Source organism: Talpa europaea (genome assembly GCF_964194135.1).
Source record: "Talpa europaea genome assembly, chromosome: 16".
NCBI lineage: Eukaryota > Metazoa > Chordata > Mammalia > Eulipotyphla > Talpidae > Talpa > Talpa europaea.
Window position 1 is genome coordinate 40,789,016 of NC_140084.1, and position 21,836 is coordinate 40,810,851.

General features: G+C 55.6%; 1 protein-coding gene across 1 annotated transcript in view; it reads left to right on the forward strand.

Annotated features, from left to right (window-relative positions):
- Positions 1-21,836, forward strand: part of SIPA1L3 (signal induced proliferation associated 1 like 3) — a gene marked incomplete at both ends in the record, with an annotated part of 82,879 nt that overhangs the window by 57,978 nt on the left and 3,065 nt on the right. The window contains 5 exons of the mRNA XM_084257118.1: positions 6,254-6,475; positions 13,984-14,149; positions 14,846-15,092; positions 17,895-18,038; positions 21,570-21,705. Of these exons, the coding sequence (XP_084113244.1) occupies positions 6,254-6,475; positions 13,984-14,149; positions 14,846-15,092; positions 17,895-18,038; positions 21,570-21,705 (915 nt within the window). The remainder of the gene's footprint in view (positions 1-6,253; positions 6,476-13,983; positions 14,150-14,845; positions 15,093-17,894; positions 18,039-21,569; positions 21,706-21,836) is intronic.

Sequence of the window (21,836 nt, forward strand, 5' to 3'; positions counted from 1 at the left end):
ACTCACATTTTAAAAAGATCGCTGTGGGCTGCTCTGGGGGGAATGACCCCTTCTGGGGCCAGGGGAACCTGAGATAGCCAGCACTCAGCGAGGACTGCGGGAAAGGGATGAGCCCTGCCATGCCCAAACAGGGGAGCCCCCACCCACACCCTCCCTGCGTTCCTGCCCTGCTGTGGAAGCTGCCACAGCCTGTAGCAGCTTGTGCCCGTCGATGGCATCAGCGACTTCACAGGCTCTCCCTGCAGACGTTCGTCATGGAAGCCCGGCTTCCGGGCACTCTGCCAGGCGCCAGCGCCTGCTGTGGGCTCCGCAGTGGGCTGAGCCATCCTAGGCACGCAGCCACCTGGCCCCTCCCGCCCTCTCCTGAGGCGGCACACGCTCCGAAGCTTCCTGGGTTTCCAGAGCAATTTGTCAGAGCTGTTTAGGGGCAATCAGAGGCTCTCGCTCCACGTGGAGCTGACACAGCGGCGTTCCCAGGCAGGCAGGAAGCACGTGGCCCGGCTTCCCCGGGCTGTGCCAGGAGTCTCTGGGATACCCTTCTGAGGGCACAGCCCTGGAAGGTGATGTGAGGGCCCCGGGATCAATCGCTGGGCTCCCTCTCCCCCCATCACCTGTGTCACTAGCCGGCTGGGTCACACGTGCCAGGCCGCCGCGGACAGGTGCTGTCCCCTCGGGAAGAGGAGCCCAGGCTGTCTCCTGGACCTCCAGGGAAGCAGGGAGCCATGCAGAGACCTTGGAGGGGACCTTGGAAGGAAGGAGCCCTGCAGAGTCCCTGAGGTGAAATGTTTCTGGAGTGTTCAAAGAGCAGCTTCCATGTGGCTGGAGCAGAGTGAGTGACAAGGGAGCATGGGAGGAGCTGAGGGCAGAGGGGGATGGGCTAAACCGTGGGGGCCCTGTGTGCCCCGGGGAGGACTCTGGCACTTACCCTGAGAGAGGCAGGGCCACAGAGTCCTGAGCAGAAAGGGCCGTGGTCCCTCCCATGTGTCTTGGGCTCCCCCCTGCTGTGTTGGCACGGGTGGGCAGGAGGAGGCTGGCGATGGTGCGGGCGGTGGTTGGTGGAGGTGGTGAGCGGTGCTTGGATCTCACAGCTATTTTGAGCCAGTGAGTCTTTGCCCCACATCTCTCTGCTTCCACTCCCTGAAGACCTGCCGCCCTGCTCCCAGGCCCCAGGTAGAATATTCTCACTTGGCTGCTGCTGCTGTGGAGCTTGATGATCCCAGCCATGGGCGGGGACTGACTCCACACTCAATCCCGTGGTGGACACCAGGGGAGAGGGGGAGATTGGACCCACAGTCAAGGCCAAGTGCAGTGGGCCCACCTGGGAGTCTCTGGGTGAGCAGGCTTTCCCAAGTTCTGGCCTCTGACCGCCTGCATCCAGCTCACAGCCCTACCGCCACCAACTGTGTAATCTCTGTCAGGCCCTGAGCATTTATGCACACAGAACTGGGGTACAGGCCAGAGGTGCGGGGGGTGAGAGGATTCACCAGAGACAGAGCAGGGAGCAGAACAGGCAGACGGACTGAAATACACTGTTTAGGGGAGCAGCGGGCGAGTCAGGAGAGATCTGCTGCACCAAGTGGGTATCTCCCTGGCTGGGGATCGAACTTGTGCTGCAGTGGCTGTGGATAGCTTCATAGGTTGCATCTTAACCCCCTGGCATCTTAACCCCAAGCCCCTGAGTATTTTTTTTTTTTAATTTTTTTTAATTTTTTTTTTTTAAATAGAGGCATGTTTTATTTTATTTATTTATTTGTTTGTTTGGTTTATACATGCACTGGGTACAGTCAGAAGCGCAGGAGGGTGAGAGAATTCACCAGAGCCAGAGCGGGGAGCAGAGCAGGCAGAAGGACCGAAGTACACTGCTGAGGGAAGCAGCGGGTGGCAGGAGAGGTCTGCGCCATGTGGGACCCTCCTCCGGTGGCCGGGGAGCAGCCGGGGATCGAACCGGCGCTGCAGAGGCTGCGGGCAGCTTCGCAACCCAGCGCTCAACTGCTGCGCCACCGGGGAGGCCCCCCTGAGTATTTTTGAGGCTCAGTTTCCTCAGCCATAACATGGGGGTCATAGCATCTGTGGTCTAAGGCTGTGAGGAAGAGCCCTCTCTTGCATTTAAAATGCTTAACATGGGGCCCGTGGCATGGCTGGCCCAAAAACAGCAACTGCTCGCCTTCATTTTCACTTACTGTGTATTGTGACTGCTGTTGTCATTGAAAGGACAGGCTGGTGGCTAAATGTGGCATCTCTTGAGTCAGATTACCTGGGTTTGCTTCTTGGCTCTCTCCCTTTGGTTGCTCTGGGCCTCACTTTCCCCACTTGAAACATGTCCTGGTGGTAGTTCCCCATGTCATTGTGTTGCTAGAGCAACTAAGTGAAGCAGGCCTGTAAGATAATTAACACTGCGCTTATCAGACTCACAGGCCGCCCGCCCTTCCTCCTGAGGGGCCTGTCGCCCCATCTAAACCGCCTGTGGAGCTGTGGACTCTCCATTAGCCTGAGAAACTTTCAGCTTTTTTACTCCAACAAAACCTTAAGTCCTCCCCAAGATAGAGCACAGATAAACGCATAGCCTCGGGGTGAGCGAAGGGTGGAGTGTGGTGCAGGATGCCTACACCCCAGCCCTGGCTGAGCCCTGACACACCCCATCCCTCCATAGCTGCCCCTCAGGGGCACATTCCCGGGCGGGCGGGCTGGGCCCCTCCGCTCCTGTGACACTGGCGCTGCTGTAGCCTCGTTTCTCAGAGGAGTAAGCTGAGGCCCGGGACTCGCAGTGTGCTTGTTGGAACTGGGACTGGAACCCAAGCTGCCTGTGTTCTCCCAGCGCTGCCTCGGGTATCAAGTCAAAGCTGAGGCCTGCGGAAGACACCCGGCCGCGCCAGGGCTTCGGAAAGGTGTGTCCGTTCTGTGATTGCCTGGCAGGGCCAGAGCCCCACACTGGCCGTGAGGCTCACGGTCATGGAATGGGGTGAGGGGTGCCCCCTCGGTGGGCTCAAGGGCCTAGTTCTTTGTTGAGGCACCAGGTACCATCTGAGACTTGTAGAGGTGGAGGGACATGCCCGCGGCTATAAATAACAGAAAATCTCAGCGCATCTGCAAGAACTCTCTTCTCTCACTGAACATGAAGTCCCGAGCTGGGGAGGGCCCAGGGTTGGGATAATTTATTAACTCAGGGACCCAGCTTCTTCTCCTTTCCTCTCTGCCCGCCCCCCGCCCCCCTCCATCAAACTATAGACCAGCTCCCCTCACGGTCTCACAGGGGCTGTCACTGCACCAGACACGGTGTCCAGGGGAAGAAGAGGTAGTGTTTTCTGCAAGTGGTTTTTGCTTGTTTTCCAGCAAAGAAAGCTTCCCCAGAAGTCAGCCAAAAGACACACGCCCCATGTCTCACCCACCAGAAATAGGTGGGAGGACCTGTACCCCCTCCCCAGACAAGTGGTGCTGACCCCTCAGGAGACACCCCTCTGGGCTGGGTGTCAGGCCCCCTTCCTCACACAGGGATGGCTAAAGCAACCTTTATTTACAGGACTGGGATGGGGGACCAGGATGGCACCCACAGTGTCATCCATGGGGACCCATTTTGAAAGAGGCAGCGGGTGGAGCTGCCTGGCAGACAAACGGCATCTCCATCTTCTCCCCTGGCCTCTTTTTTGGTAATCATCTTGATTTTTCAGCTCACAAAAAGGCTGGAAAAGTTAGACAAGGTAGAGAATAGAAAGTAAAAGTTGAGGTTAAAATCAATCAGGATCTATTCACAGCGTAGACCCTCCACAGCTGTGGAAGAGGGGACAACCAGAGGGGCTGACGTGGAGAGCTCTCCAGAACGCTCCCCTTAAAGTCACAGCTTGCTGAGAACACACTGTGGCTGATTTCTCAGAGAAGTGGGTGGGGCCGCACTCTACGTGAGCATAGACTCTGTTGAAGAAGCGAGGGGAAGCCCAGGGGTGCCTGGAGGAAGGAGACAGGTGTCAGGTGCACTTCTTACCTGTACCATTTATATGGTTGAGTTTTTGAAACTTTGATTCTGTCCACGTTCCCCATGTTTACCAGCCCTAGAGATTACAGCTAAGGTACACTCCCCAAGAGATTTTTCTCCAGGCTGGTACCAGTCCGATTCATTCGAACATTTTTGCCCTCCACCCAAAACAGGAAGAGCATTTTACTTTCCTTCCCAGCGTGGCCACCTGGAAGGCACTTGCTCAATGCCAATTGCTCTTCCTCATACGCAGTACGCTGGCTGACATTTCTTACCTGACGCTGTTTCTTTTTTTTTTTTCCCCTTAGTAATGGTGAAGACCCACAAAATTGTTCCCATGACCCATGGTTAGGGAAAAAAACCTCCATTTCCTTTTTGGAATAAAAAACAAAACCAAGGGAAAAGCCTACTAAGTATACACTCTGCTTTTTGTTTGTTTGTTTGTTTGTTTGTTTGTTTGTTATAGCACTGTGCCTATTCCCACTCCCTGCAGCTTACAGGTATAAGAAGCCTTAGAGGCCCTGAACCCCCAGAGGCCCATTGACAGAAATCTCCTCCAGGCACTCTGGAAAGGCCCTTCCACCCCACTGCTAGGCAGGTGTCAGCACTTCCTCCTGGGTCCACACAGCCGCCTCTTGATACTCTCAAGATTCTGATTTTATTTTTTTTTAAAGATTTATTTTATGTATTTATACAAGAACTGGGGTACAGGCCAGATGCATGGGAGGGTAAGAGGATTCACCAGAGACAGAGTGGGGAACAGAACAGGCAGACTGATGAAATTCACTGCTGAGGGGAGCAGCGGGCGGCAGGAGACGGCAGCGGGCGGCAGGGGAGCAGCGGGCGGCAGGAGAGGTCTGTTTCGCCATGTGGGACCCTTGTCGGCAGGCCGGGATTGAACCGGCGCTGCAGAGGCTGCGGACAGCTTCACAGCGCAGTGCTCAACCGCCTATGCCACCAGGGGAGGCCCTCAAGATTCTGATTTTAGTGTTTGACTTTCGCCTGTTTTCCTAAGGATGAGTGTCTTTGTATTTGTCTTGCCTGGGATCTATCGGGCTTGGATTTAAAGATTAGATGAACGTTTTTCACAAAATTTGGGGAGTTTTCAGCCATTGCCTCTTCAAATTTTCTTCTCCCTCTTTCTCTTCTGAAACTCATGCATCGTTGTATGCTTGGTTCTGTTGTGAAGGTTCTGCCGTGGTAGAACCCCCCATGTTCATTGAACTGGGCAGGAGAGTAGAGGAACCCCAAAGACAGATTCCCCCCGCTCTCCTCTGGGGTTCAGCTGTTTTTCACGCACATGTATGGGTTGTATGCCTCTGTCATGGGTTGTATGCCTCGGTCAGTTTGCAGCATGCTGACATACTTGCGCCTCTCAATTTTGCACTTTTGGAGAGAGGATTTAGCAACCTCTTCATCTGCCAAGTAACATAAAGTCCCATCCCTTAATATTGGTAAATTAACCTTCAACAGAGATTTCATTCAAGGACACCGATGTGAAATGGAATTGTATTAAGGACTGTGAAAAGTTGATTAGCCTCGATGGTGACTGCAGTGGGGGTCCCCATAAGTTGGGCCTAGTTGACAGCATGTGGCTTGTGGTAGCCTTGATGCCAGCATTTGGGGCTTCGAGCTGTGCACGTAGACTGGACCAGCTGGAGTAGCGTCTGATGTGTGGCAGGTCTTCAAGAGCTACTTGAAGAAGCTCTGTGGCAGGATATTCCAGATTTAAAAAAAAAGTCCTAAGTACGAAACAGCGTATGACGTGATCCCCATTACATAAAACATAGTTCTCCCCCACCCAGAGGCCCTGTTTTGTTTTGTTTTTGGTTTTTGGTTTTGGTTTTTTTTTTTTTTTTTTTTTTTTTCGGTCCTATTGGTGCATGTTTTGAAGGCAAAGGAAAGAGTTAAGAGGAAACAGCAAACTGCCAACTGTGGTCATCTCCAGAGTCAGGCAGGCAGGCCCATCTTCAGCCCTGTGATTCGTGCCCAGGGAACAGGGGCCATCTAGTGGGGCACATCCACTCACCAGGGATGGCTTTTTGGATTCCCACTGAGGCACCAAATGTGCTGGCCGGGCATTCCTGGTGTATGGTCGGTGGCGCTACAGGCACCTCTCACCTTGTCTCCGTATAGATGTCGGGCACTGGAATTTTCCACAGCAGTGATGTATTAGGTGCTTGTGTGAATGAACTTTTTTGTTTCCCGAGAGTAAATTTAACCAGGTTGGTTTTGCAAAATGTGGGATGGATTTGATTGTTTATTTCTTTGGTTTTCACTTTGCAGTGACATGAGCTCAAGGGCTGGCTACCCCGCTCAGGTTTACAAAACAGCCAGCTCAGAGACCCCTCGGCCCTCACAGCTGGCCCAGCCCAGCCCCTTCCAGCTGTCCACCTCCGTCCCCAAGTCCTTCTTCTCCAAGCAGCCCGTGCGCAATAAGCACCCGACAGGGTGGAAGAGAACGGAGGAGCCCCCGCCACGGCCACTCCCCTTCACTGACCCAAAGAAGTAAGTGCCTGGACCCCCAGTGTGCTATACCAGGGGGCTCTGGGGCAGGGAGGAGGGCAACACCCCACTCATTCAACAGGACCTGGGAGTCCAGCTGTGAACAGGAGGACAGAGACCCCTGCCCTTGGGGAGCTCACATTCCAGATTAGAGGCTAAATAAATAGGGTAACTAAGAAAAAAATAAAAGGCTGCAGGTCACACAATGGCTGGCATCATGGGGTACCTGGATGAGGAGTTTTCCAGGCAGAGGGAATAGCAGCTGCAGGGACCCTGAGGCAGGTGCGTGCTTGGTCTGTGGCTGGCCCAGTGCAAGCCCACGTCAGAGAGGCCATGGAGTCAGAGGGATGCTCTGGGAGCCGCTACCTCGGTGAGGTGGAGCTATGGGATGGGGTCGAGCACAGGATGAGATCCAGATCCGCAGTGCCCCCCCCCGGGGCTCTGTGTGGGGCACAGCCTGCGAGGAGCAGGGAGACCAGGATGGAGCTGCCGGCAGGGGACAATGGGCTGGAGTGGGTGGAGGCCAAGGAGGGAGGAAGGGCCTGCCTTCTGGATGAAGTGTCCGGAGAGGGTCAGAGCTTGCCGGCAGGCTGATGTGGAGCAAAAGGAAAAGCAAACTAACTAGAAGACGATGCCGCATCTCGTACATTCACGTTTACTGAGCACTTCCCTTGTCCCTGGCCCTGGAGGATCTTGTGCTTTGTCTAAACTCCTGCCCAGACCCCTTGTGGGCAGCCCCAACCCCTGCCCCTCTGCCTGGGCCCCACACACACACATGTATGGTTCATTGGGGCCACCATAACAAAGAACCACAAACTGTGATATGTATTGTCTCATAGTTCTGGAAGGTTAGAAGTCCAGCATCTAGGTGTGGCAGGGCTGGTTCCTTGTTAGGGCCGTAAAGAGAATCTGAGCTGGTGATTTGCTGGCACCCAGCAGAAAAGCTGCGCACCCCCATCTCTGCCTTTCCTTCACACGTGCCCACCTCTGGCCACCTCCCCTTCGTATATCTTTTTTTTTTTTGTGGGACCCTCGCCGGCGGCCGGGGAACGAACTGGCACTGCAGAGGCTGCGGGCAGCCTCGCAGCCCAGCGCTCAACAGCTGCTCCACCAGGGGAGACCCCCCTTCATATATCTTATTGGCTTAAGGTCCACCCCAGTTGCCTCATTTGACTTTATTACCTCAGTAAACCTGTTTTCAAATGAGGTCACAGTCTAAAATTCTCGGGGTTAGGGCTTCAATATCTTTTAGTTAGCGGTTGGGGGATACCTTTGAACCCACGGCCCCAACCCTCAGTTCTCAGTACAGCCATACTTCTTTTGAGAAGCCTCCCACCTCCAACCCGGCTCATCCCTGCCAACCCCAGTTCCCCCCCACTGGCTTCTTTCCCGTGCTCCTTTGCCTTGGATGGCAGCTGTCCTGGGACGTGGCCCTGTCCTCGCTACTTCCTCCTCTCTGTCGTACCCGCTGGACTGAGGGTTCTGGGACAGGACAACAGAGTCACCCAGGGCCCAGCTCATAGTAGGTGCTCAGAAAACGTAGCTGGATTTGTGACAACCCTTTTTCCTAATGACACAATCCAAAGAAGGCTCTTTATCGTGTGTGTGAACATGTGTAAACTAAATGCACTACATAAAATATTTAGCAACACAGAATTATTTCATAGTACCTTATCTTATTACAGATGGTTTTCTTTAGTTAAGGTAACGTTGGTTGGCAGCACTATATGTGGTTCAGAGGCACAGGAGGCTCAGGTGCATGTCACCCCACCCCACCCCGCCCCAGCACCCGAAGTCCCCACTTTGCTCCCCACCCCCACTCCAGTTTATTTTTAAAATCACATGCATGAGACAATAGTCAATTTAGATTATTGCTTCTGTCCCCATCTCCCACTCCACAAAGCTGTCTCATTCCAACTCTCCCGAGCACTTTGGAGATCGGTCTTTTCATTGTTGGAGATGCTATTGAGTCACCTAACCCAGTTCTCCAGAAAACGTCTCCTGATATCTACTTGCTAAGCCCTGTTGTAAGCCCTTCACCTGCATTAACTCATTTAGTCCTCACTAAGGAACAATGAGGTGTCCTACCTTTACACCCATTTCACAGAAGAGAAAAACTGAGGTTAAGTCACCTGTACAGACGCACTCAGTTAAGGTTAACCATGGCAAAGATGTTGGCTTGCCAGGCCCCTCAGGGTCACCACATACAGGGAGCTCATCCCCCAGGAGCAGTCACCAAATCTTTGCTAAGTTACTTTACCAGTTGTAGGCCAGTGGCTCCTCAGCCACCCTGAGGCCTCCCGACTAGGCTCAGCCAGAGAGTGGCCCAGCCAGTGAATGGCTATATTCAACGCCACCGAAATCTTACCACATAGGGTTGTTGTGATGTGCACTGGCCCCGGGGCCTGGCAAGGAGGACGCAGGCCCAAGGGACCAGTCTGGTGTTGTGGCTGTCACTATGGAGCAATGAGGGGAGGGCAAGCCCCCATCACACCAAAGCCCCAGACCCTGAGTGTCCCCACCCATGGTGGGAGGCAGCCCTGGCTGATGGAGGGCATGAGATGAGGGGCAGCCAGGGGCCTAGGAAGGGAGTTGGGCCCTCAGGTGAGCTGTGGGTGTCAGTATGGCAGTCAGACCACTTCCATTCACATCCCGGCTCCGCCATCGCCCGTGCCAGAACCTCCTAGAGCATCGCTGCTCTCTCCCACGTGACAGTGATGTTAGCGCCTGCCAGCCATGGTCACAGTCCCAGGGCAAGTGCAGCCACCTGGGAGATGCGCCAGCCCTAGCATGCACACCTGCGCCACCAGGAGCTCCGACTTTGCCATCTTGAGCAAGACATGGGGCGGCCCCGAGCATCAGGCAGGCGTCGTTCTGAGCGACCTCATGCAGTCTGTGCCTCGCTTTCCCCATCAAGAGGGAACAGCTCGAGAGCCCTCATACCAGGGGTGCCACGAGGAGTCACTGAGCCCATTGAAGTGCCAGTCCTCGTCAGCTGATGGGTGCTGGCCTCCGGTGGTTGGCCTCTGGGATTCGGGCGCTCCCATCCCCGGGTCTGGGTCCCTCCCTGGGTCCAGCTGGCTGCAGCTGCAGAGGAGCAGGGGAAGGCCTCTCCCCGACTTCCCACCTCAGAGCGGGGCTGCTTCCCTCCCACAGGCCTCCTCCAGCCGCCCTCCCAGTGAAATCTGCAGGCTGCGCAGCCCAGCCCGGCTGAGTGTCCTCGCCAGCCTCACTGGCAGGGCCTCCGGCTCAGGCCGCCAACTGTGGTGCTAATTAGCTTAATTAACCAGGCCCAAGGGAGCCGCCCCAGTTGGAGGCCAGAGCCCGCAGTCAGCTGGGACTAGCCTCAGCCAAGTCGGAGCCACTGGTCGTCTTCCACTCCCGGCCCTCCGTGGCCCAGGCAAGCCAAGCAGCCAGCCTCGCTGCAGCGCCGCCTTTGTGGTTCCCTCCTGCCTCTGCTCTTTTCCGATACAAGTGGCTTCATTCCACAACATGGCAAAACCCAGTCTGATAACATGGGCAAATCGGAGATTCTGCCCAGCGCCCATGGCCAGAATCTTGAAAAAAGGCTCATCCTTCTGGATGGTCTTTATTTGTGATTTAAAAGGTAGAAAGGAACATAAGCCAAACTACTGCAGAAAGAGTTTGCTGTGAAAGCTAAGCCTCTCTCTACTCCCAGGCCCCGAGCCTCACAGCTCCCCTCCCCAGAAGCAACCGCTGTTTGACTTCTGCATCCTTCCAGAATGTTCCAAACATGACTGAGCACGTGTGCTGGGTACGCATCCCTCCCAATCCCCCCTTCCTACTTAGCAGTGGGGACACCGCCTGCCTCTGCCTTTCTCCTTTCTTCTTTTCTCATCAGGTGCCTTGGCGACCTTTCTTTTCAGCAGAGAGTGTCCATTCTGCCTTCAGAGGTCATAAGGTTTTGACAGTTATGGAGACCAAGAGCTTGAGATAAAGAAACAGGGTCAGCAATGCGAAGGCTCAGTGTCTTCTGTTCAGTTTTGAATTTCAAACCAGAATTTACACCATTTGAAAGTTTTGCTTATAATTTGCAGTACAGAAAATACACTGGAAAAATCTTCCAGAGAAGTGATCAGTTTGACTCTCCAAACTGAATTCCATCACACTTTATCCCTTCAGCCCTGTCACTAGTAGTGTCAGGCAGTAGAACCCGCGGAGACGAGATGGGTGCAGAGGTGAGGGTCAGGGGAGAAGGTTCTAGCATGATTTCTTCTGGAGCCTTGTGCTTAGAGTAATTAGGAAAACCCTCTAGAGTCCTGGAGGCCCGGGACTTCCTGGGGACTGGGAAGGTAACGTTAGCAAATGATTACTAGTTAAACAGAGCAGGAAGGAATACTTGCCCTCTTTTGACTTTTAAATGCATCTCTGTACTTTCTATTTTATAAAAGTCATTTTCGCTTGTCATGGGAGGAGGAGGGGGGAAGGTGGGTTCTGTGTGATACATATTTAATATCACTTGCGAGTGTGGCAAGGCCTGTTCCCAACACTGATGTAGGATAGAGGAGACTGCAGGTGAGGTGGGAAGAGTGGCCCCCGAAGGCTCAAGCACAAACCACAGACCATCCTGAGGTGAGTGCAGGGGAGAGGCAGTGCAGGACTGTGAGAGCCAGAGTGCCTGGGCTGGGAGGGAACCTCTCTGAGGAGGTCTCATTTGAGCTAAGCCAAAAGGATGAGAAGCTGCCAGCCACAGAGAATGCTGGTCTGGGCACTCTAGGCAGCTGGCACAGCCAGTGCAAAGGCCCTGAGGCAAGGCCATGTGTGGTGTGTTTAAGGAACCTCAGGAGGCCTGTGTGGGACGAGAGAGGGACAGAGCAGGGCCAGGGCAGAGGGTGTGGGACCTTGTGGGCTGTGGTAAACCAGCTTTTTAGAAAGCGAATCCCCCACATGTCCACCATGTGAGACAAGAGTTTGGTGAGCTTCAGTGGGCCGAGCTAAGCCGTGTTGAGTTTTGTTGTCTGAAGATGACTTCACACCATACATACCAATTCTTGGTGCCCGTGTCATATCTGGGAGAGCCCCTGTCTGTGTTGTGTGGGTCAGGGCTACAGGCTGTTGTTATGCGGGGCCGTGGTCTGTCCCTGGGGGGCCTCACCTTTCCCTCCTGGCCACTCCAGTTTCTGCTCCACAGCCGGGCCCCATGAAGCAGCCTGGTTCTTGCTGCACCCAGAGCCATGCAGGCCTTTCTAAGGACATGCTTCAAGAAGTAAAACTCTGAGGGCACAGGGAGTGTATGTTTTAACGTTTTCAGCAGGTCTTTCTCCACCCCTCCCTGAGGAGAGCCTGTGGAGAAGCCCCTTTCTGGAGGCAGACCTGCTGCAGGCCCCATCTGGCTCCTCCCCAGGGGAGGTGGCCCTCGGGGGTCCTGCTCTGGGCCAGGCACCCTCCTGTGCAGGGGACCTTGGGTAGTGGCGAAATTAGAGGGGTGGTGGGAAGAGGTAAGTCCTTCCCCCTTCTAGTCTTTGGGGGAGGGGGGCTCTTTTTGTCTCTCTCTTTTGGATCTAAAGCTTTTTTGTTTTTTAAACATTCCATTTTCCTTTGGAATTTTTTTTTAAAGATTTATTTATGCATACTAGAGCTGGGGTACAGGCCAGAGATGGGGAGGTGAGAGGATTCACCAAAGACAGAGTGGGGAACAGAACAGGCAGACTGACCGAAGTATACTGCTGAGGGGAGCAGCGGGCAAGTCAGGAGAGGTCTGCTGCGCCATGTGGGCAACTCCCTGGCTGGCCAGGGATCGATCTTGTGCTGCCGAGGCCGCAGATTGCTTCACAGTGCAGTGCTCAACCCCTTGTGCCACCAGGGAGGCCCCTGGATCTAAAGCTTTTCATGAACGTTCCCTGATAGCAACAGAGCCAGAATTGCCCAAGACCTGGAATCCTATTTGGGGAGGAATATGACCTGACAAGAAAAAAGTTGCCACCCTCTCTTCCTGCCTTTGTTGAAATCCCAAAGCTGGCAGCTGAGAAAATAAAAAAAATGTAGACTTCAAAACCCTCAGAAACCCAAGGCACTGATTTCTCTGTGGGCTCAGAGACTTTTTTCCTAGTCACCAAATGCTGAGACTAGGTATAGGGTTTTTTAAACTAGTTTTTATTCTGATGATTGTTATAACACATGGTTATGGTAAAATAAATTCAGATGGTTCAGAAGCGGATCAGATGAAAAGCAAAAGTCCCTTTTTTCCAGCTCCTTGTTTAATACGACTCCTACTTCCCGGAGGTAATCATTATTCATAATTTCTTCCAGAAATTTTTTTCTGCATATAAGAGTATATTTTTTTAGCCAAGTGGATTATGTTCCACAAGCTGCGCATCGTTCTTGGTGCCATCTCTGTGAGGGGAGCGTGGCAGTTGCACCGCGCCACCGCCTCCAGGCTCTGCAGCCGGGTGGCCTTGGCCGGAGTCCCGGCTCTTCCACTCACGGGCTGTGTGATTTTGGACAAGTGTCTTACACTCGCCTGAGCCTTCCATGCCTCGGTTTCCCTCCTGTGCAGTTGGGGTGATGGTAACCCTGGCCCCCAGGGAGGGCTGCTGTGTAGATAGTGCCTGGTGCCCATGAGGGCTGCCTTGTTGGCTGATGGTATGTGGGGAGGCGGGGGGAGGCAGGTGACAGCTCATCAGAGACCCTCATTTTCACTGAGAATATAAGAACTAAGCCCAAAGGTTGGGCCATGATCGGAAGGCAAGAGGAAGCCTTGGTAATTCCAGGCTTGAGGATGCAGAGCCCCAGTAGAGAGCCGGGGTGGAGTAGCAGCCTGCAGAGGGTAAGGGGCGGCGGGAGGTGTGAGCAGCCTCGGGCACCCTCAGCCCCGGGCAGACGGCCATGGGAGCAGCCCTCCTTGCCCGAGTGTCCTTCCACAATGGCCCAGCAAGTACCTGGCCGCCGCCCATCCTCCCTGTGAAGTGAGCCTGTCTCCTAGGGAGTGAGATGAGGTTGAGGGTGGTACCCCCACCCAGGTCCCAGCGCAGGGAACAGCCCGCCGGGGTCAGACCCAGGCCTGCTGCTTCCGGCTTCTGCTTAGCTCCAGGCTCTGCCTCAAGGACTGTAAGACCACAGGGACTTCTAGAAGGCAGGACAGCCTGGGCTCTAGAATGCTGAGGAGGAAGGTGGTGATGGGGGTGACCCAGAGTCACAGACAGGCTCCGAGGGTGGGAAGCCCACTGGAAAACTGGGGGTGGAGACGGGGTTCTGTACCCCTGTTCTGGAGGCAGGCACCTGGCCCTTGGTCCCCCCGCCTGGCATGTGAGCTCTTCTGTGACACTCACTGGACTTTACTTGTAGGGGTTCCCTTTCTGTTCATCCCTTCACTGTCAGTCTCCCTGTTTACTGCTATATCCCAAGCACCTTCAGCAGGTCTGGCACAGAGTAGTCTCCCCGAAAAATTGGCGGGATGAAGGAATGGAATGAACAAACCAAGTCTTCCTCACCTGGAGAATGTGTGACTTTAACCTCCCGAGCCCCCCGTGACACTGACCCTCCTTTTCCAGGCAGGTGGACACCAACACGAAAAACGTCTTTGGACAGCCTCGGTTAAGGGCCTCCCTCCGGGACCTCCGCTCCCCGCGGAAGAACTACAAGTCCACCATCGAGGACGACCTGAAGAAACTCATCATCATGGACAACCTGACGCCGGAGCAGGAGCGAGAGGTAGGAGTTCGTACCCACCCCGGGGCTCCAGGGGGCAGGACGGAGGCCGGGCTTCAGAGTCACCTTGTAGAGCAGCCGGGGCCTGTGGGCGTGAACCTGCACCACGTTCCTCCTGTGACTGGAGCATGCCGCCCTCGTCGGCCTTCTTCTGGGGCCCAGGATGGAAGCAGCCCCCCCACACACACACACACACCCCACACTGGCTGAGGGCCGAGAGTGTGGGAGGCGTCCAGGGGAGAGGCTGCTCTTGAGCCCCGAGGGTGGGAGCGGCAGGAGCAGCAGGGCTCTCAATGCCTCTGCACCTCTGCCTCTCTCCGCTCCGTCCAGCCCGCACTCAGGCAGGCATCCCTGTGGGGGCTCAGTGACCCCATTCTCTCGTGGTTCTGCCCTCCAGCCCGCAGCCCTGTGGGGAGAGAACGCTCTGTCCTCAGTGGCCCCCTCCTTGACTGGCCCCCATTGGTCCGGCTTGGGTCACACCACCTTCCCTGGAACAGGTGGGTGGGGTTGGCTTCCAGAACCAGGTCAGCAGTAAGCAGAGAGGAGGAATCCCCAGGGGAAAACTGGGGCGCTTTGGCCGGAAAGGGGCAGAAAAGAATGCCAGGTGGGTAAGAGCTACAGATGCCCAGGACGGGAAGCTGCCTCTGAGGGCCTGTGCCAGGGCCAGGCCGTGACTGCGCCCTCCGTCCACCCCTGTCTCAGCAGCAGTCGCCACAAAAGAGCCTGCAGCGGACGCTGTCGGACGAGAGTCTTTGCAGCGGGCGCCGGGAGCCCGGCTTTGCCAACCCTGCCGGCCTGGAGCCGGGCCTGCCCAGCGACGTGCTCTTCACCAGTACCTGCGCCTTCCCCTCCAGCACGCTGCCCGCCCGCCGCCAGCACCAGCACCCCCACCCACCGGGCGGGGGCCCTAGCACCATCCCTGCCACTGGCAATGGCTTCCCAGAGAAGAAATGTGAGTCTGGCTCCTGGGGCTGGTGGGGGCGTTGGGAGGGCTGCGCTGGGGTCACCTGGTCAAAGGCCAGTCAGCTGAGGGCGGGAACTGGGATCCACATGAGCATCATGGCAAGAGGTGGTTAGCCGAGCACCTGGGGGTCACCCAGAGTCAGGAGCACCTTGGATTGGGGTCATCTGAGACCAGGAAGAGGACATCAGCCCCTCCAGGTGCAAGCAGGAGAGCCCATCACCAGAGCCTGAGGACCCGGCTTTGCCCTAACTGCTTCCCGGCGCCCTTCACCCCACCTGTTCAGCACCCAGGGGATTACCTCATGGGGGTTGTTGCTTGCCTGATGCTCCCCAGTCTGCCTACTCTTGCAGGGTGGGGTAGCTTACCATCCCTTTATTCATCCAGCAGATATTTGCTGAGCACTCTCAGGAAGGGGGCACACAGCCCCCATCAAAAAATTCTGGGTGCTGGTGTGAGGCCGTAGCACACCACAGAGCACCCCGCCCTGGCGGCCGTGTATTAGTGGGAATTCCTAGAACCTCCCTGGACTTCCCTCTGCCTCCTCCCTTCGCCCCTCATCCTTACTGCCCTATCTGTAGACCTGCACGTAGCAGGCATTGAGCACGCAGCGAGGAGGACGGGAGAGGGACTAGGCAGAGCCGTTGAGCACGGAGAACACAGACAAGATGGATCTGAATGCCTCTGACTAGCTGGGCCTTATCCTTTCAGTCTCAATTTAATAGCACCTCCTCCAGGAAGTCCTCCCTCCCTGACCAAGCTGAGGTATCTCAGGGACATCTCCCATCCTGTCCCTGCTCCCTTATGTTTGCCCATCACAGCCCCATACCCTCTGGGCTGTCACTTTGTGGCAATGTCCATTTCCCCTGCTGAACCGGGGGCTCCCTAAGAGCAGGACCAGGGGATGTCAGCCACTTTGGTGACCTCCAGACCAGGACCCTGGATCTCACAGAACACACACAGCACCGTTCTCTGCCCATCTGACTCCCCCAGGCCCCAAAGCCTGGGAGAATCCCATCTTACCTCAGCATGGACAGAGACTCTAGGCCTTCCAGCTCCCCAGGGCCTGCTCAAGAGCCCTTCCCAGCTTGCCTCCAGGCTGGAGAGTCCTGGGTTTGGCCTTGTTAATGAAGGGCCCTCCATGCCGAGGAGACTCTCTGCAGTGCCCCAGCGAGCTTGCTAGGCAGTGACAGCTGCTCCCATAGCCGCCACCAGCTCTGCAGGCTGGAGCTGAGGAACAAAGGTCAAGGACTCGGTCCCCTCCCCACTTCATTCCCCTGAGCGTTCAGTCACTCGGCGAGTGCTTCCTAGCCCCATGCACCCCAAGAGCTGGATGGCCTGAGTCCACTAACCTCTCTGCCTTGTTTCTTTGGACTACAAATGAGGGCCAAAATAGCTCCCACCTCATGGGGTTAACATGGGACTCTAGCCGGTCAGTGCATGGAATGTGCTAGCACAGTACCTAGCAGGTGTGAGCACTGAAAGACAAGTAGCTCTTGGGTATTCTTGTTAATAGTGTGTCATTGGGATCACACTCTTCAGTCTGTCCTGAGGCATGTTTGTGCCTCAGTCTAGCGAGCAGGGATAAGACCGTAATAACGTGCACCTCCCAGACCCCAAAGCCCTGTGGCCTTGGACTTAGAGCAAGGTCAGCCTCAGGCCACAAGTACAAATCCCCCTGGCACCGCCAGCGAGTGTGACCTCAGGCAGGGTGGCTTCTCCCCTTCAGCCTCAATTTCCCCAAACAGGGTTATGACAGGCCTGGTTCACAGCCAGACCCGACCTTTCCCAGCGAGGCTCCTCCTGACCTCTCTGCACCTCACTGCCATTCTGTATCCCCTCCCCTTGGAGCAGTGAGCTGAGGCCTAGGGCCCACGCCTGATAGAGCTGCTGATGCAGGGTTTGAGCTGTCACTCCCCACACACTGGGCCACTTCCTCTACCCAGGTGTTAGACCTGATCCACCTGCTCTCCTGTCCACCTCCAGCTGTCCAGGTTTACCCAGCACCCTGGCTCTCTCCTCAACCCCGAGCTCAGGTGGAGAGCCACCACCCCCACCAGCTCCCAGTGGGAAACAGACTTCTGACCCTGTCCCTTGTCTCCCCATCTCAGCGCCAGCTCCATCCTGCTGTGCCCAGACCAGAGACCCTCCAGGTCCCCCTCTGTCTCACACATCTGCCCTGTCTCTGGAGGAGCTCCAGGACCCGCCTGCTTGTCTCTCCACAGCCCCCCTGGGTCTCCACACTGTCTCCCCACCTCCACCCCAGTGTTGGTTCCCGCACACAGCCAGAGGGCACCTGGAATGCCTGCGTCAGCTCACCTCCCCTCCTGCTCAGCACCCTCCTGTGGCTCCCTCCCCCAGGTCCTCATTGTGCCCACCACCACCACCACCACCACCACCACTCCCACCCACACTCACCCCCCACCACCAGCCCAGGCCAGCTGTCCCCTCTCCTACCTCACCTCACACCTCTCTTCCAGCCACTTGGCCAACCTCATTGTCCGCCTGGGGCTTTGCCCTGGCTGCGCCATCCCCTCCGTCACTCCCTCTAAGCCCCCGGCCCCCTCCCAGCCTCCTTTCAGACATCATCTTTGCCTCGAGGCCTCCTCTAGCACCCAGGTAAACACCCATACCCTGCCAGATGTCTCCCCTGGCACGTATCATCTTCTAATAAACAGGATATGCTGCTTTGATTATAAGTAATGTTATATAATTATATATAAAGTAAAATGGAATAATTTCTTTGTTTCTCCCACATTGTCATTCTTGCCCATATCTTCTCTCCCCACCCAGCCACCATCTCTGCCTCGGAACTCTCACTGGCTGACGGGCGGGACCGGCCCCTGCGGCGCCTGGACCCCGGGATGATGCCCCTGCCTGACACGGCTGCTGGCCTCGAGTGGTCCAGCCTGGTGAATGCAGCCAAGGCCTACGAAGGTAGGCGCCTTCCCAGCCGCTTGCTCTGTTCCCGAAACAACAGCAAAGGGTCTCGGGGCTCCAGTTCAGAACCAGGCGCGTGTCGCTTGCTCTCCATGCATCCCGGGCATTGGTCGTCCCCCTGACTCCATTACCTTGCCTACGCAATGGACGTGACCCGTCCGCCGCCGCCGGGAGCTGCAGTGAGGATTATGGAAAATGCTGTGTGGGAAACACGTCAGCACAGGCCGCTGAACACATGGCATCTGGTACACCATTGCAGACAAAGTTGTCGCAACCCAAAGTGTCATGAGAACCGCTGTGGCCTCAGGTGGCAGAAAGCACACAAAGGCTTTCTGGGGGTCAGACTTCTGGGCGAGGCAGCCTGGGTGGTACTTCATGAACTCTGGCACCTGGGCTGGTTGCACCTTTGACTCCGCCATTTCCGGGGAAAATGCTGGCGTCCCGGCCATCAGGTCCAATTCTGACCAGCAGGAGGGAGCAGGGCACCCCCACCCCACTCCTGCCTCCCTTTAAGGACACTTGCCGAAGTCTCAGGCTCCCGTGCTTATTTCACATAAGGCCACACCCAGCCGCAGGGCAGACTGGGAAGTGAGCAAGGCCTCATGTCTAGCTAAAATTTGGGATTTGTCATTGCAGGAAAGAAAAAGCAGATCACGAGTGACAGCTAGCAGTCTCCACCTCCTTCCCTTGGGGTCTTGAGAAAGTGGCTTTTTAACCTTTCTAAGCCTCAGTTTCCTGGTCTGTAAAATGGGATCTCTGGTGAGATCACAGTGATCTCTGATAGACACAAACATGCTCTTCTGGTTCATTTTTTCGTCCTCAGGCCACAGCTTTGCTGTCCATCCTCCAACAAGGAGTATCTCCTAGTCTGGATCAGACACCCCTAGACCCCCACAGCCCTCAAACAGCTCACAGAACTCAGGGAAACACACCAGCTAATTAAAGGGTGTGATGAAGAATATGGATGAGCAGCCAGGTGAAGAGATGGCGCGAGCTATGGGAGGGTCCTGAGGGCAGGATCTTCTCTCCCTGTAGAGCTGGGGGGCATCACCCTCCCGCCTGGAAGCCCTCCGAACCCCCTACTATCGGGGGTTTTATGGAGACACCCTCACAATCATTCATTAACTCCTTATTAACTCTAGCCCCTCTCCCCTCTCTGGAGGGTGGGGTCAGGCTAAAAATTCCAGGCTTCTGGTCACCGTGGCTTGGGGACTGCCCAGGATCCACCCGGAGTGACCTCATAGAGCAAGAGGTGCCCGATGTGCCTACTCCCCTTACAGCTCCAGAAATGACAACCTCAGGAGGCCTGTGCCAGACCCCGGGGCAGAGAACCACATGTAACTATTCTGTCGCCCCACATCCCAGAGCTCTCTCTATGGTGGGGATGCAGGGAACGCAGGGAGGGTGCTGGGGCCCCGAGACCGTCTCCTCTCCCCTGGGTATCCAAGCTGCTGGGACGGTAGCCACTGGGAGGCAGGCCCCGGGCCTCTCTGAGCTCCAGATGCTGCCAGTGGCAAATAGCCACAGTATGACCCTCCTACAGGAGGATTCCGTTAATAAATCTAGAAGAAACGAGGGACAGAGAAGATGTCAGCAGAGCAGCACAGTGGAATCGCTGATGCCTGCTAAAACGGGAAACAGAGCAGAAGCAGGATATTTACATAGCCTCGAAGCTTCGCCCCAAAATAGTTACGAATTTCTGTGCGCGCCACAGATTCTTTCATGCGAGTCCCTCCAGGAGGTGGAGCTTAAGCCCCTCTCCTGGGACTGGGCTGCAGTGTGTCCCCTGCTAACTGAGTGTGGAAAGAGAAAATGGGCCAGCGCAGGCAGCCCCAGAGCCGAGCGACCGGCCGGCTACCAGCCTCTGGCACCTCGCGCGAAATCCAGCTCAAGGGTGCAGTTTCAAGTGTGCAGTTTGGTTACTTTTCGGAGCCAGGGCTCGTTTCTTTGTTCTTCGTGTCCTGGTGATGTAAGAGGTGAAGGCTGGGAGGCCGGGTGAAGGGGATCGGGAGCACTCCGTGTTGTCTGTGTAACTGCTGAAATCTAAAATTCTTTCAAAGTGAGGTGCTTTTGAAGGGAAGGAGGGAGGGGGACAGGCCCCAGGAGCCCCCGAGGGCAGGCAGGACAGCCCAGGCATGGACTCACACGTCAGGACTGTCTGTGCAGCCTCAGTTTGGGTCTTGGTTTTTGATTGTAACTAAAGGAGAGGAGTCACTGGGGAATTAAAAGTTTAAAAAGCAAAGGGTGAGCCTGCGAGGTGACCAGAGAGTGTTGGAAATTGTTGAAACCGGCGATGGGCTCAGAGGATGGGGGACACTTTTCTCTCTAATTTAGGGCATTTTTGCAACTGTTCATAGCCCCACATTTTCAGCGAGAATCAGTATTGGATCCAAGATAGAAAGCTCTCAGGGATATTACCAGAGAACTGGGGGGAGTTCAGGATGATGCCTGCTAGGCAGGAACGCCGTGCGACGCCTTGCAACAGTGTGGTGTGACGGTGCTGGAGGGTGGCCTTATCTTTTGGAGAAGTGACCTGAAGTGTGTACAGGTGAAATACCACGATGGTGACAGTTTGCTCTCAAATGGTCATGGAGAAAACACACAGATCAGGAGGGAAAGTAAATGTGGCAGAACATTAATTGGTGGCTGGTGGGCCTAAGGGAAGAGCGTCGCAGTCGTGGTGCCGTGTGCTGTTGTTTAAACACAGAAGGGTTGGGTGACAAGCTGAATCCAGAGCCCCCTGGTGCTGGCCGACCCACCCCCCAACCCCGTGCCCTCTCCCTGTAGGGCACACACGCCCCTCCTTCTTCCTGCCTCCTGAGTGTCCACAGTCTGGCTGTCCCAGGGCCACTGAACCAGCCGCCCTCTGAGGCCTCGGGGCTGTGGCCACTTCTGGCCATTCTAGAAATTTCACCTGCCACTCCTCAGCCCCTGAGCAGACCGTGTCTAGGGTGGGACCCAGGAATCTGATTTCTTTTCCCTTCAGTATGCGTGATGGTCTGTCTCACGTCTCTTTTTGCTTTGGAGATTTCACAAGCGTTCTTAGACGTAGAGTATAATCAACCCGTGTGCTCACCACCCAGCAGCCGCCCCCTCCACTTGGGCCCTTTTTTTTTTAAATAACATTTATTTGTTGCTGAAACCAGGTCATTGATGCTGAATTTGGGTGGCTTCTTCCTCACATTTAATTTGTCATTTAACTTGTTTCTTGAGCCTCTGAATTTTGTATAAACCTGCCGTTGGCTCTAGAGGCTTGATGGGAAACAGGGTGGGGTTTGTTTGTGTCCTGTGGGTGGGTTTTGGCGAGGACCCTCCCTGAATGCAGGTGTGAGCTGGCAAAACGGTGGCTGGGAATGGCCTGGAGGTATGGGGGGTTTGCAAGAAGTTTGTTAGGAGAAGTATGGGGAGTCACTTGAGGGGTGCGGGGGTGGGGGGAGGTGTGAGGAGGAGCCAGGAGCCTTGCTGACCCCGCACCCCTCCCCTCTAAATCTAAAATTTCAGTCTTGATCTAAAATTATTTCCTGGCAGTGCAAAGAGCTGTCTCGCTCTTCTCTCTCAATGACCCAGCGCTGAGCCCGGACACCCCGCCTGCACACAGCCCCGTCCACAGCCGCCTGAGCCTAGAGAGGGGGCCCCCGACCCCCAGGACCACCCCTACCATGAGGTGAGGTTTCTCTGGAAACACCCAGGGCCCCTGCGGGAGACGGGCCTGAGTGATGAAAGAGGGACAGCGGGCCCGGAGACAGCTGCCGCAGGTCAGCTCTGACCTGGCAGGCTTGGGAAGACACTAGACAC